At 34.0% G+C, this 15,898-nt stretch overlaps 1 protein-coding gene across 1 annotated transcript; it reads right to left on the bottom strand.

Moving 5' to 3' along the window:
• Nucleotides 1-2,943: 2,943 nt before the first annotated feature.
• Nucleotides 2,944-12,488, bottom strand: LOC140981643 (probable CoA ligase CCL12). Its single transcript, XM_073448063.1, has 13 exons — nt 12,356-12,488; nt 12,137-12,284; nt 7,333-7,600; nt 6,672-6,712; nt 5,924-6,052; nt 5,727-5,794; nt 5,421-5,641; nt 5,038-5,132; nt 4,747-4,963; nt 4,426-4,551; nt 3,919-4,017; nt 3,532-3,738; nt 2,944-3,147 (listed from the first exon to the last, which is right to left on the bottom strand). Exons 1-13 carry the CDS (start codon nt 12,486-12,488, stop codon nt 3,031-3,033), a joined length of 1,869 nt encoding a protein of 622 aa, XP_073304164.1. The 3' UTR covers nt 2,944-3,030.
• Nucleotides 12,489-15,898: the final 3,410 nt, after the last annotated feature.

Raw genomic sequence — 15,898 nt, 5'->3', positions numbered from 1 at the left:
TAGAGCTGGAGTTTGAATTTATCATGTCCTTCATAGCACAATAGATTAATACTGAATTTGTCTCAAATATAAATGATTATTTTTGCTTGAATTTCTTAGAAATATATTCCATACATTTAATGAAGAATTTTAAAATGTATTGAGAAAAAAGAACAGAAAAAGTAATAAGTTTTCTCATTTTTTTACTTCTTAAATATACGAATCACAAAATAAAAGTAGAGTCGACTAGTAATAAGGTTACTTGAACCTGGGAGGAAAAAAAGGTAACATACCTGTGGTGACCTTAGTTGTTGATATGCGATGTCATTTTGGACAGAAAACGTGTTATTGACATAATTGTTAGGCTTATCATCTCCCAAACTTGTGCCCTCTGTTTTTTCAAAATTTAAGCATATGCAAGGGAAATATATTAATATTCCATCAAAGCTAACATAAATCATGGTCAAACATAACTTGACATTGAATACATAAACCAATTAGTTGAACCGTAGACAAAGTATGACCTAAGAAAAATGATCTTTTGAGACAGCTGAATATTATTATGAAGTTAAATAAGTTTAAATTTCCTTGCAACTAAAAAATCCAAGTACGTTTGTACAAAACCACAACACTCGATTATCTCGTTTGGATAAACAACTCAACATGAAGCGACATAAAAACATAGCATCCAATTCAAATCTAACATTTTCTCTTAACAAAATATACATTTTTTTCTTTAAGTTCAAGTGATAGAATAACATTTAACTTGTCAGTTTGAAATGTTTCCAAGTTTGGAAACATTACAAACCAGAGTATTTGAGAACACCAGGACTCAAATCCTAACATAAACAATAACAAACAATTATAAAGTGATTGAATGGAATTTTTTAAAAACTAAAGGTTGACATTAATATGTGAAAACTGAAAACCTCAATGTAATTACTGTTAGCCTCTCAAACACATAGGGGTGTTCATCAGTCGGTTTTATTCGGTTTTCGATTTTTTTTTCGGTTTTTTCGGTTTTCGGTTTTACAAATATATAATTCGATATCCGAACCATTTTTCTTCGGTTCGGTTCGATTTTCTACCGAAATTGTTCGGTTATTTTGATTTTGATACACTTATTTAAATTAATAAGATAAATATATTGTAAAATATAATATGTTATCTTTTTACATGATTGCTTAGTAAAACATTTAAATATAAAGTCTAAATGAATTACATAAACAACAATCAACTAAATATTATTCAAAATAATTCATCGTTCGCTTATATCATCTCAAAAAATATATAATAAAAATAAAATTATTAATTTAATGAAATTTTGACTTTTTCGATCTGTTCGTTTTGATATATATAATCCGAAACCGAATCAAATAAATTTCGATTTTAACATTTATATCTGAATTATAAAATTCGGTTTTCGGTTCGATTCAGTGTTTGGTTTTTCCTATTTGGATTTTCGATTTTTTGGTTTTATCCGAAGTTTTAACACCCCTAAAAACACATATATGTCTGTGTATAAAACTTGTTCAACAATACATACAAAAATTCTTTCAGAAAGTTTAGGAAATAAATTGACAGACCTAAAAACTGTAATCCAATTAAGATGAAAGAGTGGAGCAGTAAAGCATGTAAGAACTAAAATGGAAAAACCCAACAAGTATAATCCAATGGTGATGAAAAAATGGACTATTACAATATATCAGTTAAATCTTGTACATAATACCCTCTATTCTTAAAAAAAAAAAATTTACTTAAGTAATAATTTGGTGTTTGAAAACCAAAATAATTGAATTTCCCGAAAGATGGAGGTAAATAGTTTCACTCCATCAAAATATGCACACATCAAATTCTGAAATCTTTTTTTTTTTATTGAAAAATATTGAAAACACAATTAATTAAAAATTAATTTGAATACGTTACTCCGTTGGAAAATATTGGAAACCCAATCAAGTAACAATTAATTTGGATAGGTTACTCTTTTCCACTTAAGCTAAACAAAACAAAACAATACAAAACAAAAATGTGAACATCGTGAGAACATGGTGTTGTGAAGAAGAGAGGAACATGATGAGAAATTAAAAGGAGATGCCGGGGCATTTCTTGGGTAAATATAAAACAGGTCAAGACATCAATAAGTTTTTATATGGTCTCTAAGTTTAATAAATAACTAGTGCATGACATGTACAATATTTTTTTTATAATTCATTTGGTTTATATTTAAATGAGGATCAAGATATAATTATAAGAAATAGTGAAAAATTACACTGTAATTTTGATATATGAATTAAAAATAAATAAATAAAGAAAAATATTCAACAACTAAATAATTAAGAAACAAAGACTCTAACCACTGAGTTAAATGTAATTTATAAAAAAATTTAACACTTTATTAATATATATAATTATTAAAACAGACCAAGATACCAAAAAAGAGTATTTTTTTAACCTCGGTCAACTCTTTTTTTGAGAAAATGACCTCCTCAAATATATATTTCAAATACACTTGAGGAGATCATTTTTTTAAAAAAAGAGTTGACGGAAGTTATTTAACCAATTTCTCCCACAAAAAGAAGTTAGTACTCTAGGTGTCTCAAACTTAATAATATAACTTTTATGAAACATATTATTTAATAACTTATAACAACACTATTTTTTGGCCAATTATTTTATTGTGTAAAAATTTGATATATTTGAGGATGATTTGCAAGAAGTCCACCAAAACCACGTTATCCCATTAGTGAGGTCGATTTTTTTTTAAAAAAAATACAAAAATTTGTACATGTCTTTTCTGTAAGACTCCTAGGGAATGTCACTCATACTTGATCAATAGTGTGTGTATTATATATCTATTATAATACAACTGTACTAATAACACTACAAATAAAAAAATTTGATTCAAAATCAATATATTTAGTAGTTGGTAAATACCTTATTGAAAAAGAAAAATCATGCCAGAAGATTTGAACATGAATGATAATATTTTGAAATTATCTACAGACTTACATGTATTAAAAAAAATAGAATAACGTGACAAAATAAGAGGACCTAAATTTTACTCTGCATTTGATGCAGCTTCAGCTTCAATTGATCCCTCAGCACTCTCCGAAGTAACTTGTTTGATGCAGTTCGAGGAAACTCTGCCACAATCTTCACAAAGCTCACCTACTCGAAAAAAAACACGGATTCTATCAGTTAGAATCTTACCATTTTATACTCGCGAAGACTCGAAAAACTGTCGGAGTGCTGATTGACTGAATGGATTTGTTTAGAACCTAAGAAAAAGTAGAAGGAACAACCGAATAGATAGATTCAAGAATTCAGAGAAGTGGTGAAAATGGTATTCGCTAAAAAGAGGAGGCATCCAGATAAAGTTTGTAGTGATGCCATGGTTCAAGTGGCATTCTGACTTTGCCTCCAGATTAGTTTAATGAGCAGTCGGACAAACAAGAATCTAATTAATTGCTGCCCATGTATCTATTACACGAATGAACATAACCTACAGAGCATCAAGGGGAAAAAGAAGTAAGGAAAATCTTGAACGCAAACCTTGAACAATGGGTTAAGATTGGTCTGTATGGCTCTTGAGAGTTTCATCTTAAGCACATCTGGTCCAATACTGAAGCCCGTTTTCAGTACCACAAATACACAAAGTTGCTCAGGACCACCATTCTCTGGTGCAAAGCTTATTGCAGCGGTTTCCAGGATGCTTTCATCAGCCTGGTTGCACACACGCTCGATTTCAACTGAACTCGTCTGCAGATAATGAATCAGTTTATGCTATTTATGCTCGCTCGTTTAGCAATGCTCAGCAAAAACATGAGAAAAACAAAATGATGGAATAAGCTAAGAAGAATGAGGTTGTTTAAGCCAGATCAAAACTTAATTGATCAAGAACCCATACATCGCGAAGGTGAAATTTGAGGAATTAGATACCTTGATGCCCCCAAGGTTCATGGTGTCATCAGCTCTTCCCTGCACCATCAGATATCCACCAACAGTTCTTTTTATTACATCACCATGTCTCCTAAGTTGCTGGATATTATTAAGGGTGCACACATACATAAGAGAATTCCGTCAGTCATTAGTTTTAGCAATTCAATTGGCTTAGTGGAGAAGGCTACCCTGCTTTTCAATATCCTAAATGAAAACAGCTCACAGCAAATCGAATGGTAGACTGTCTAAACTATCGTACTTTCTGATGTTTGAACTCAACATCATTGAAAGAGCATATAGAATCATTTCAGCTACTGAGCTGAAGAAAGCCAAATAGATACGCGTTCAAGTTATAACATCAGTACACAGAAAAAAACACAAAAGGATAGTTGAAATAGCATAATATAGCTTAATCCCAAATTTATTTAAAGATAATTAAAAATCTGCATCTGAGTTGCATGCGACCAGTTTTTATAAAAATTTAAGCGAAAAACAAGGCTAGCTTACCATTCCTTTGTACTTTGGCATACCCTTGAAGTAAACTTCCTCATGATCAGCATTCACCAATCTATCCGTTGCTCCCATATAAATAGGAAACAAACCTACTTCACCAATGCATGGATGATCATGTGGCTGTCAACAAAAAAATAATGAGAAAACTCTTTAGGGGCTTTGGCCAAGATGTTCTGAGGAGAATGTGTTAAATTTTGATTAAAAATCCATGAAAAATTGAGTAAGGAAACCATTATAATATAGGCCTTAAAACAAGACATGAAGCAAGTTATAATTCATTATAAGGTGTATGGTAGCCAAAGAATAAATTCTTACATAAGGGAGACCACTTTCACTAAGAATAACAAATCCTGTGCCCATTGAGGCAGAGCTAAATGCCCCAAAGGCTTGTGGTTGCAAAAGGTTTCCAATAATGTAACTAGATGAGAGCTCTGTGCCTCCACAACATTCAATGATTGGATTATAAAAAGCCTTCGATGAGAGCCAGAGGTCATCATCAACGCTGGAGACTTCTCCAGTAGAACAAAATAACCTGGCAAATGTGGTAGTATCACAATAAGTCAAAGTAAAAATTATATGATATTGAAGGTTTAAATTGAAAATTACTTGATCTTTGTCCAGTCCAGGTCTTCCATACAATTTGTGCTCTTCCAGGTCTTCACTATGCTAGGAACGGTTCCTAAAATAGTGACACCTGCATCCTGGAAGTGCATGAAGTGCAAATCAAAGTATGGTGAGGATTTTCATCGACTCTGTGAGTTACAGTGACGTCAAAATATCACCATATATTTAGAGTTCAATAATTTTAACAAAATGAAATTATTATAAAAACTTCAAGAACCATTCTCGTTAACAGTCTTCAATCCCTTTGCTTTAAGAATTTTCATTTGATTTATCGATAGCCTTCAATGTTGGCAAATACCAACATACCAGCAGAAACTAAATATGAATGCAAATTTCTCGCTCGTATAACACGATAGAAGTACTACCTGGATGAACTTCCCAAACCCATAACCCATAGGAGATCCATGATAAAGTGCCAGAGTTGCACCAGCTAGGAAACATGAATAGAGTAAAATGGGTCCCATAACCCAACCTAAATTAGTGGGCCAACAAAAGACATCTCCAGCTTGAACATCACAATGTGCCCATGAATCAGCAGCACATCGAATAGAAGAAAGCTGAGTCCATGGTATCGCTTTTGGATCTCCTGTTGGAAGGTGAAAATGGAATCAATATATTTTGAAAACTTAAGAGAGTAACATACTGCAACTAGCTTGCAAAGAGTTGCCTACCAGTGGTACCAGATGAAAACAGTATATTGGTGACAGAGTCTATGGGCAGGTAAACTGGTTGATAGGACCTGCCAAAAGAAGTGATATTTTAACCCTCTACATAAATTTTTTAAAAAAAGTCTGCAACTTAAAACTTCAACTGTTGCATACAATGCATTTTTATTCACATCACTCCCAACCAAATTTATTTATATTACCTAGGTAGATTAAAATCACTTGAAAGGAAAGCTATCCAAGAGGAATCTTGATCTCTTAATTGAACAGCTACATCTTTTCCAGTTGCAGGAATCACCACAACTCTATCTGGAAAGGCTTCTACTACTCGACTGCACAGATAGGTAAGGTTATTCAGTTGATGACATTAGTGGACACAAAGGCATCTCAAAGAGTATATCGCAAATTAAAGTTTACATAAAAATCAGTATGAGCCATGTCTGTCAGAGTGTTTTCAAACAGAAAGTATACAAAATAGAGCGCTTTCACCACTCTCTCCCAAGTGAGATGAGGTTCAGCCTAAACAGCCCAATCGTCACTCTGAACAGCAACTTATTCTACGTTTAATGTCTTAAAAAATCGTTCTCGCCAATCATATGTTTTGCAGATTTCGGTGTACTTTCACAACAGTTTTCAAGGAATTCCATGTTTTACCTTAAATGATTTTCACAAATAATATTATGTTTCTAAGCAAGAATTAGTTCTCTACCACGTCAAACATCAATTCTTTGAAGTTATTGGATCGCTTGTCAGGAAAAAATAGAAAGCATCACTCAAAAAAGACAGTATGAAAAAATATACTAGCCTAATTGTCCCCTTGATCTCAAAGTGACCGTTGCTAGAAAGGAGCTCTAGTAGAAAATCGGGAAACCATAAACATGGATATTAGCTGCTTATCCATGAAAAACACAGCTATGAAATATTTTAAAATATGGGATAGCATGCGTTTACCTGTATAAAGGAAATCTCCGTCCGCCTCGTATTATAAAATCCTAAATATGAAATTAGAATACGATCAAAAATAAGAAAAGTAAGTGCTACGCAAAGCTCTAAAGAGCTAGTAGATATTTACGCTGAACCGGAAAGGGCGGAAGAGCATAAAGACACCAGTCATGGCAAAGGATAAAGATAGGTTTGACCTTTTGAGTAATACATTTCATGGGATAGATCCACTTGTCACACAGATAATATTTTAATTAATATTGTGGCAATTATCAACAAATCTTCTGTCCAACACACCACCCCAATGGCATGTTTTGTTTTGCACCTAATACATAGTATTCACGACAACAATTGGACTGATCCATTATGGCTGTTCCTCTTTTTCACCCCCAAAAACCCAGTCTCCAGGTTGATGACTTCCACCATCTTCCTTCAATCTCAATTTACTCTTTGTATACAATTGTTCACACTACATGTATTGTAAAATAATAATGCTCTAAGTCATTTACTGTCCTAAAAGACGACGTAATATTATAAATCAAGTGTTTTTATCTGTGCACCACTGCAAGTGAAAAAAGATTGTAGGAAAAACTGATCAAGTATTTCATATTGGAATCCTTCCCATTCATCAACCTTAGCAAATAAAAAATTTGCTGATATTAGTAGCCACCTGAGTGAAAATCACATTCGCCTTGGATACACGCAGACGAGTCGCAATTTCTTTGGGTGCAAAGCTGTCAGCAATTGATACAACAACAAACCCAGCAAGTACAATTGCCAAGTATATAATAACAGCAGTAGCAGTCATTGGCATGTCAATGGCTATAGCATCACCCTTGCTGAATGTTGCATCCAGTGCATTTGCTACCAACCTAGCCAAGGTAAATTTGTCGTATGAGAGTGAAGAAAGTACGAGAATAGTCACACGATTCAGAAGACTTCAATAAAAAAAAGTAAACTCGCATCTGTTCAGATGGTATTCTGTTAGATCAGATGCCCAGCTAGCCAACTTGTGACTTGAGCTTTATTGACTTCGATGTAAAAACAATCTTTATTTCAATAATATTTTAAGTTTTATCGAATTATTGCATTTACTTTATATGTATACTCATGCAAGCTGCATAGATAAAATTTTTGAATATATAATAGGTATCATGAATCTGTTTCTCAACGTAAGACCATGAAACTCATTAAGAAAGTGTACCATATATTCTAAAAAAGTTCTTAGTCGAATCAGTCATCTAAAACAAGGATAAAAGTCGCTTCAGCTTCAGACTAGCATTTGTGATGTAAACGCCATGTTTCATTGATAAGGACATGAAGATATCCATTCATACAGATTGGTGATCATTTGATGATTCACTGAACGAGTGGAATAGTCTGCGGTTATGGTTGTACACCATTAGTCCTTTGATCCGGGACAAAATAGAGGCTCTACATACTAGCATGCACTTTAATCCGTTTACCGACTCCATTGAGGGTCATCAGGTAACGAGGCTGGGTGTAGTTTCAAAATACGTAGTAGCAATTGCATTGTAATCGAGGATTCACCGTTTGCCTATGGGTGAAGATATCCTGATGAGTTAATAGTGCAAGAAATGTCTGGCTAGAGTAAGACATGTGCATTTTGGAAAGGTGTTTCCTCAGTTGCACATATCATGTCAATATTAGTACTCAAAGAAACATCACATCGTTATCGAATTCATATGCAACTCTCGATATACCAATGATTGCTAATTCGATCGGTATATACGAGTTGAAAGGACCATACTGTACACTAACCGTGACTTGAGGTTCTTGCAGGCATTATCAGTGATACCTAAGGGATCATGGGGCGATGTTACTATATGCTCTTATACTGATCCGATGGGTGTAATCAGAAATGAGTTCTAACATTCTTAATGAAGGTGTTGATGAAAAGAATGTGGCTAATTAGGGTAAGCCCATTTAAAAATAAATGTTATTCTGAATCACATGAAGATATGAACCTACGACTAGTTGTATCACTGAACCATTTAGGGTCACACAAGTATTGGATTCTATGTTCCCGTTGAGAAAGTTAAAGTTCAAAGAGTTGAATTTGGCCACTGTAGTTTGATGGAGATCAAACAGAATGCTTATGAAGGAGTTTATAAGTTAATTCATAAGATGGAAGAAATAGAAATTATCTTAACTACTAATTAAGGAAGGAAACTGGAACTGCCTGGTTTAGCGAAGGAGTTCACAAAACTGGCAGCTCCCAAACATGGACAGTGAAAATTTTGCTTTTCGAAACTTTCAATTTTCATTATATAAAAAAGATTTGTATCCTTGATACATTAATGCTGTGCTGTCAGATCGTCGATCGGGGTTATAACGAGTTCACATTATTTATTTAGTCAATTTGGGATTTACTAATTAAATAATAGTACTAGTAGCACTGACTACTAATACGTATAAAATTCTCATTAAATATTCTAGAGGAGTCTAGAATTAAGTTAATTAAAAAAAAATAAATAATAGTTATTTAATTTAATTAATATGTTTATGCATATATTATGTGTATGTGTGCAGATGTATTAGTATATGTACACATATTTTATATGAAGATATAAAGATGTGTATATAAGATAAATATATCATGCATTATCAAAAGTTGATTAATACATGATATAATAATAATATGAGAATTTTAATTAATGAAAATTAAGAGTCCTAATGACACTAGGATTAGGAATCCTAGTCACATAGGACTCCTAATCTTAGTCACATAGGACTTGTATATTTTAAATAAATATGTTATTAAAGGTTGATAACACATGAGAATTTACACACAACAAAAATACACAACACAAAATCCTTCTCTCTTCCCTCTCAAGTTTCGGCCAACACAAATTTTAGGAAGAAAAATTTCGGCCGAGACTTGTTCTTTGCACCGCGTCCCGTTGCTGTCGCACTGAGTCTGGATTTCTAAAATTCTTTTGTCATAGTCTCAACAAATAAATTGCTTGTGATTTCTAGTGCAATCCAAACAAGAAACATAGTCTCTGATCGTGGAACTAATTTGACGATCAAATGCAGAAGATCCATTTGAAGGGATATACAAGAAGGGCTATCTCTTCTTAAAATCAGGAATAATTTGGTGTCTAGTACGTGAAGGTAATAATCCTAAACACTCTATGGTTGTTTAATTACATACGACGTCCAAGGAAAATTTCGACCGTCGAAACTAAAAATTTTAAACTTCCACTGCACCTTGGGTACGAGAAATCGGTAGTCCAACATATTCCACATCCCCATAATACATTTCAATTGAAGACGAGTCAAAATTGTCTGGCAGATTACAAACACTGCTGCTTAACATCAAAATAGTGATTACCCGATGGTTCCCAATGAAGCTTGCAACCAATAAACCTCAAGAAAACATGAAGAACACATTTTTATAACCTCACAGTTTGAGCAGTCACACGAGAATGATCATAACTCACTCGTCTCTTGTTCGAAAATTACAAATTTACTGTCAAATCGAAGATATCAAAAATTAATATGTTTTATATGATGAAATTTTTTCCAAAAAATGATTGAAAATTCACAGGATTCGAAATGACAGCAGATTTGGTTTTTGAGATCTAAAAATCGTTCCAAAATTGTTTCAAAACATTGCTCAAACTTTGCATAACATAAACAGATTTTTACACACAATATGCATCCAAATATTTACTATGACAAGATCGATGCAGAAAAATAAAAGAATATACATGCCTTGATGATTATACTCACGGAACGACGAATAACGAAGCGAGGATATGCGAGAACCGATCCAGGACGAATTGTGGCACGCTTCTTGCTAAAATCGAACGTGCGTCTATAGAAGAAAATTGTAGGGGAAAGGGATGGCTGCTAGACACTCTAAGAACCCTAGTTCTTATAAAAAAAAATACCAAGTGTGTGTGTGAGTGTGTGTCGAGTGGGTGTGTGTGTAGCGTGTAAGTTTTTGTTGATTAGGGAGTTAATTAGAGGGTTAATTAGTTAAATAAAAATAGTAATAAATAATTAATATGCTAAATAAAATACTAATCTCCCACTAATTTACTAGCACCTCTTATTTTAAATAAAATGCACAAGTGTCAAATTTTCAATATTTAAAATCCCCAACTATTCAAATTAGTATTTTTGAAAAGCTTAAAATCTTAAAATCATCTAATAAATTAAATTAGGCTTTAAAGTGCTTAAAATTTCATAAATCATTTAAAATACCAATTTTCTTGACTTGAATTAAAATATCACATTATTCATAAATCGCCTAAATCGTCACCGGTCTCTTTTCGCGATCAAGTATCGAATATTCACCTGAAACATAAAACTTATAAAGACATTTTAACGTGCATCGAATAAACATGTAATAATTTAAAATAATACGAATCATAAATCATGCATCTATAATAATCATTTTAAAAATTAAATAAATAATTTAAAACTTTAATAAATGCATGGGTTTAGGTGTGCTGATTTTGGGCTCGACAGTTTTTATGTTAATGCTGAAAAATATGTTGCATGCTTGGTTTTGAGGAAATGAATGTATATGCATGAATTTTACGAGTGATGAATACGAGGACATGATTTTGAAGGAGGTGAGTTGGTTGTGCCTAATACGAACACAAACACGAACATGTAAGGCCAAGGCTCAGTGGACGTGTAAAACTGTCGCTGATGTCCCTGCCACCGGGTACCGCAGTTATACATAGATGGATCCATCGACCTAGAGCTGATACGAAAGTCACAACTAATGATCTGAATTCAATTAAGGAAATGATGTTACGATATGACATGATTTGTTATGAATATGTTTATGTTCATGCTTTCGAAGATCATGAAAGTTACTTTGTTTGCAATACTTTTCACTATTGCATGATATGTATATGTCCTTGTTATAAAGGTTTAGGTGTGTTGAGTCTTTAGACTCACTAGGTATGATTGATGCAGGTGATCATGTAGATGAGGAGACTGGAGGCGCTGGAGACTGAGTAGACTGAGCTGGGGGTGCACGTGAAAACCCGAGGACCTTGCATTTCTTTTGCATAATATGATTATGAAACGTAGGTTTTAAACAGTAGTTCAAAATGTTCATAATTTTCATGTTTTGGGGATTGTCAGACTTTTGATATCATGTTTGAGTTATTCTTTTAAAACACTAGGCTAGGAGATTGATTATAGTTTAAGATTTTTAACTGTAGTTATTTTTATTCAGTGGTTGGATGACTTTTTAAAATGCTTGATCGTCTTATTTATATTATATGAGTACGTGTGTACTTTCTGCCATAGCTTTGAAAAAAAAAATCAGTAGTATTTAAGCAGTAGACGTTTCAGGAATATTTGGAGATGGAGAAATTAGAATTTTTGTAGGTTGATTGAGAAAAGGCTGAGTTTTTTCTTTCAATAAAGCTTCTTGGACATTGTCTTAAACAGTTGGTTTAGTTGGGTTCTCAGAGGCTGACTGAGAAGATGATTCAGATTCTTTCTTGTTTTTAGCATGGGAGTCTCTTGGCTCAAGCAGTTGAATTTCATTTTCCCAAAACTTTAATTTCATTTGCAACGAAGCAAGATCCATATCCAGTTGATTTATCATCACGATATCATCAAAACCTATTGGGCAAGATTGATCATAGTTGGCTCTCTATTCAGCACAAACTGTAGTCAGCTCCTGAATGCGCAACGATCAAGCAAGTAGTCTTCATGTTGAAGTTCTTCATCAATGACCATAGTCTTTACTTTGCTTAGCACAAATTTCTCTAGTGCTATGAATATATGAAACACAGTCTTCTTATTCAGCTTCTTTGCAAATGTCATTGTCCTGAACTCGACCTATTAATCATAGAACTCAACTTTCTCCTCTGCAAACTCATTCACTTTTTCCATGAAAAGGTCAATTGGTGTCTGAGTTGGTGACATTTGTTCAATTTCCACAACTTCCATCATTTTCTTTTTGCCTTTCCATGAAACTGATTTGGTGGAAAATTTATAATTTGGTCCTGACCTTGTAGATTGTATGAGATCTTTTATGAAAATTCCTTTATATGGGCGAGGAGGAAGAAGATCAGATGACATATTGATTATCCTTGGTTGAGCTGCAACATCTATCAGTTGAATCTCTTCAGTAAGCTTTTCAGTAGTCTTGTCATCAGTTTCTTTTACTTTTTGTACCTGAGAGATAGGTACTGCCTTGATTGGTATGGGCACTTGCCTGGTATTAGCAGTTCGTGGCTTCTTTGGAGGAGGAGAAGGGCTACCATCTCAAAATCACTGGATTGCCTGATTAGTTTACTCTTAAGCTTCCGAAAAACATCCTTACTAACTTTCTTTCATGATGGCTTCTTTGTAGCAGCCAACTCTTCTCCTATTATTTCTAAAAAACCAGCATACTAGCAGGAGAGACGTTCAGAGTCTATCCCTTAGGTTGGAGAGAAATAATATTGGCGGCAGTGATAGCTTTGAATTTGTGTAAAGTTATTGAATCACTGAGAAAAGTTCTTATATCTTCAATTAATCGATTGAGAGTGATAACAAATACAGAGATTGGTTCTCATATTGAATCATTGCTTTGAGAATTTGGAACAAGAAAACAGACCAGTTGACCTTGATTCCAGTTTCAATGGCTGTCATTATAAAAAATTTCTCAGTGGTGAAACTGTAGTGCCCAAAAACCAGTACGCATTAACCCCATGCATGATTGAAATAATTTAGTTAATAATATAGGTAATGCATGCTGTGTTAAATTCTTTTAAATGTATATATATTTATTTTTATGCAAATTAAAATATTTTCTCATGTTTTAGTTTTTAGACGAATATTCGATATCGAACCAAGAAAGCAGACCGGAGATAATTGAGGTGCTAAAATTTAAAGTTATATTTTTATTTTAAGCTGAGAACTATGCATTTTAAAGGATTTACAAATTTTAGTATTTAAGGGCCAAAGCTAGGGCTTGGATTGTTTTCAACTTTCTCCTAGCAGAAACCTATGGCGATCATCACACTACGTTTCCTGAATATTTTAGTCACTTTTGAAGCAATAAAATGCAGCAAACCATCTCCGTTCGGCCTCCGTTCTTCCTCTCGTTCGTTTTCGATATTTTGTGCATTTAAAATGCAAAAGTATGTCTTAACCTTTCTTTTATACATCAATCATGTTATATATTGTATTTTGATACAAATTTTGAATAAAATCTTGTTGGTTTGATTATATGAATGTTATAACGTTATTAAAATCGTTTTCGATATATATATATATTATGCACGAACTTCTCTGTTTTCTCGATTTTTGATCGCCAGCTTCGCTGGACCAATCTGAAGGTTCTCTGCTATGTATGGTTATGTTATGGGACGTGTTTAGATGTCATTAGGTGGACCAGAGTGGGCCGATAGGCCACTGGTGTAGTAGAAAGCAATAAGAGCACAGCCGTGCGCATAAGGGATGATCGTGGCTTGGTGGCGTCGGGTTCAGTGTAGGTTGAACCAGTGATCAGGTCTAGGGTTAGGTAGGGTCTTAGGGTCCTGGGGTTAGCCTGGTATGGGTTGGTCAGGGGCTGGTTGGTTAGCAAAGCCACTGGAGTCGGGATTGCACCGTGCGCTCATGGGATGGTCGCGATTTAGGGTTCATGGCTTTTGTGGTTTAAGGGGTTGTGCATGTGTCATGGGCTGGAACAGGTCAAACCAGTTTTAAGTGACGTCTAAGGGTCGTTTTTAGGGCTTGGTTCGAGTTGAAATCGTTAGGAAATGCCATAGTGTCACTCGTTGGGGTAGCTTGCGTTGTTATGGTTCGTGGTGCGTGGTGCGTGGTTTGGGACTGGTTTAAGGCCTTGGGAAATAGGCTGGGATGTGTTTTACGTGTAGGTTGAGTCCCGAGTTGATTGGTACGTCATAGGTGGTTTTATTTAATTTGAGAGTCGTACGGGTCCGAATACACTTTAGGGGCTGTTTTGGGTATAAATTTGAGAATGTTATGGCAGCATATCTTTTAGAATATTATAAATTTCAGAGTTTGACAATTAAATCCGCAAGAAAACTGAAGAAACGAACTGATCAGACAAATCGTAACTGAAAGAAGATTTAAAACCGATGACATAAAGTTAAGTAAAAAAATTGATAATTAGAACTAAGACTTCGCTTAACTGAACTGGAAGAATCTTCATCAACTGAAGTATCCCAAACTGAAAAGACATCAGTTTGAACTGAAAATGTCCAGCTGAACTAATCCGCCAATCAGTTGATTGCTGATTAGTTAGCCACAACATCAGTTGTAGTATCAACCGACAGACTGATAGTTCGTACACAAGCAGAACAGATCTAACAGAGTAGAACAGTTTGATATTTCATACCACTATCAGATAAAGTCAACATCTTGAACCAAATGACGATTAAACGGATATTTGTCTTTAAATGCTTTCAATGTGACCGTTGGGATCGAGGACTATTTATAGCTGATCAACTCAGTTGAAGAAGGTTGGTGAACATATTGAACACACTATCATCGATCATTGATCAGTTGTGATACTTTCTTCAAGAACTTTCTAAATCTACAAATCTCACACTTAAACTCTTATTTTCATTATATTAATTCGTAGCATTCAGACTATTTGTTAAGAGCGAATCAGTTACTCTTTGTAAGAAATTTGAAAAATTAAGAGTTTAGTTTAGCAGTATATAAGTCCAATTGAAGTGGATTATTAAATCTGTTGTAATATATCAAAATCTTCTAGTGAAAAACATATCCTTGAGATAGAATGGGTGACATAGGAGCATTTGAAGACTCCGAACATCCATAAAATTCGTGTGTTCTAGTTCATTATCTATTCAATTTTTGCAGTATCATACACTCAGTATTTAATCTATATTTCAGTCTATTTCAGCACTATTATTAGTTGACAGATTTATATTGACAAATAAGATTTCAGGACCAGTCAAATAAAAGACTGATTCATACCCAAAAAGAATACAAAAAGACCGAGTGTTTATTCAACCCGTCTTTCTAAACATTCTAACTATATTAACCAATCCTATCAATGTCCGAGGACGATCCAACGAGGTTCACGATGTTCGTAAGTACGTATGACGTGCAAAATAATTATTTTTGAGGTATGAGGTTGTCTTGTAGCCAAATTAAGTTACTGGTTTGGAAGCCAAATAACGTGTTCGGAGACCTCTCCAACCTTTTCGGAGGAATTATGTTATGTTAGGGAGTGGAAATCAAGTCCAAGGGCT

The sequence above is a fragment of the Primulina huaijiensis genome, chromosome 7, assembly GCF_012295235.1.
Source record: "Primulina huaijiensis isolate GDHJ02 chromosome 7, ASM1229523v2, whole genome shotgun sequence".
Classification (NCBI taxonomy): Eukaryota; Viridiplantae; Streptophyta; class Magnoliopsida; order Lamiales; family Gesneriaceae; genus Primulina; species Primulina huaijiensis.
This window is presented reverse-complemented; position numbering and strand designations above follow the sequence as displayed.

Excerpts from the sequence above, each read along its gene's own strand:
- LOC140981643 (XM_073448063.1), bottom strand. The coding sequence starts at position 12,488 with ATGACATTTGCAAAGAAGCTGAATAAGAAGACTGTGTTTCATATATTC. Across the intron at positions 6,053-6,671 it reads CGGAGATTTCCTTTATACAG|TCGAGTAGTAGAAGCCTTTC; the intron begins GTAAACGCATGC and ends CTATCTGTGCAG. Across the intron at positions 4,964-5,037 it reads CTGGACTGGACAAAGATCAA|GTTATTTTGTTCTACTGGAG; the intron begins GTAATTTTCAAT and ends CACATTTGCCAG.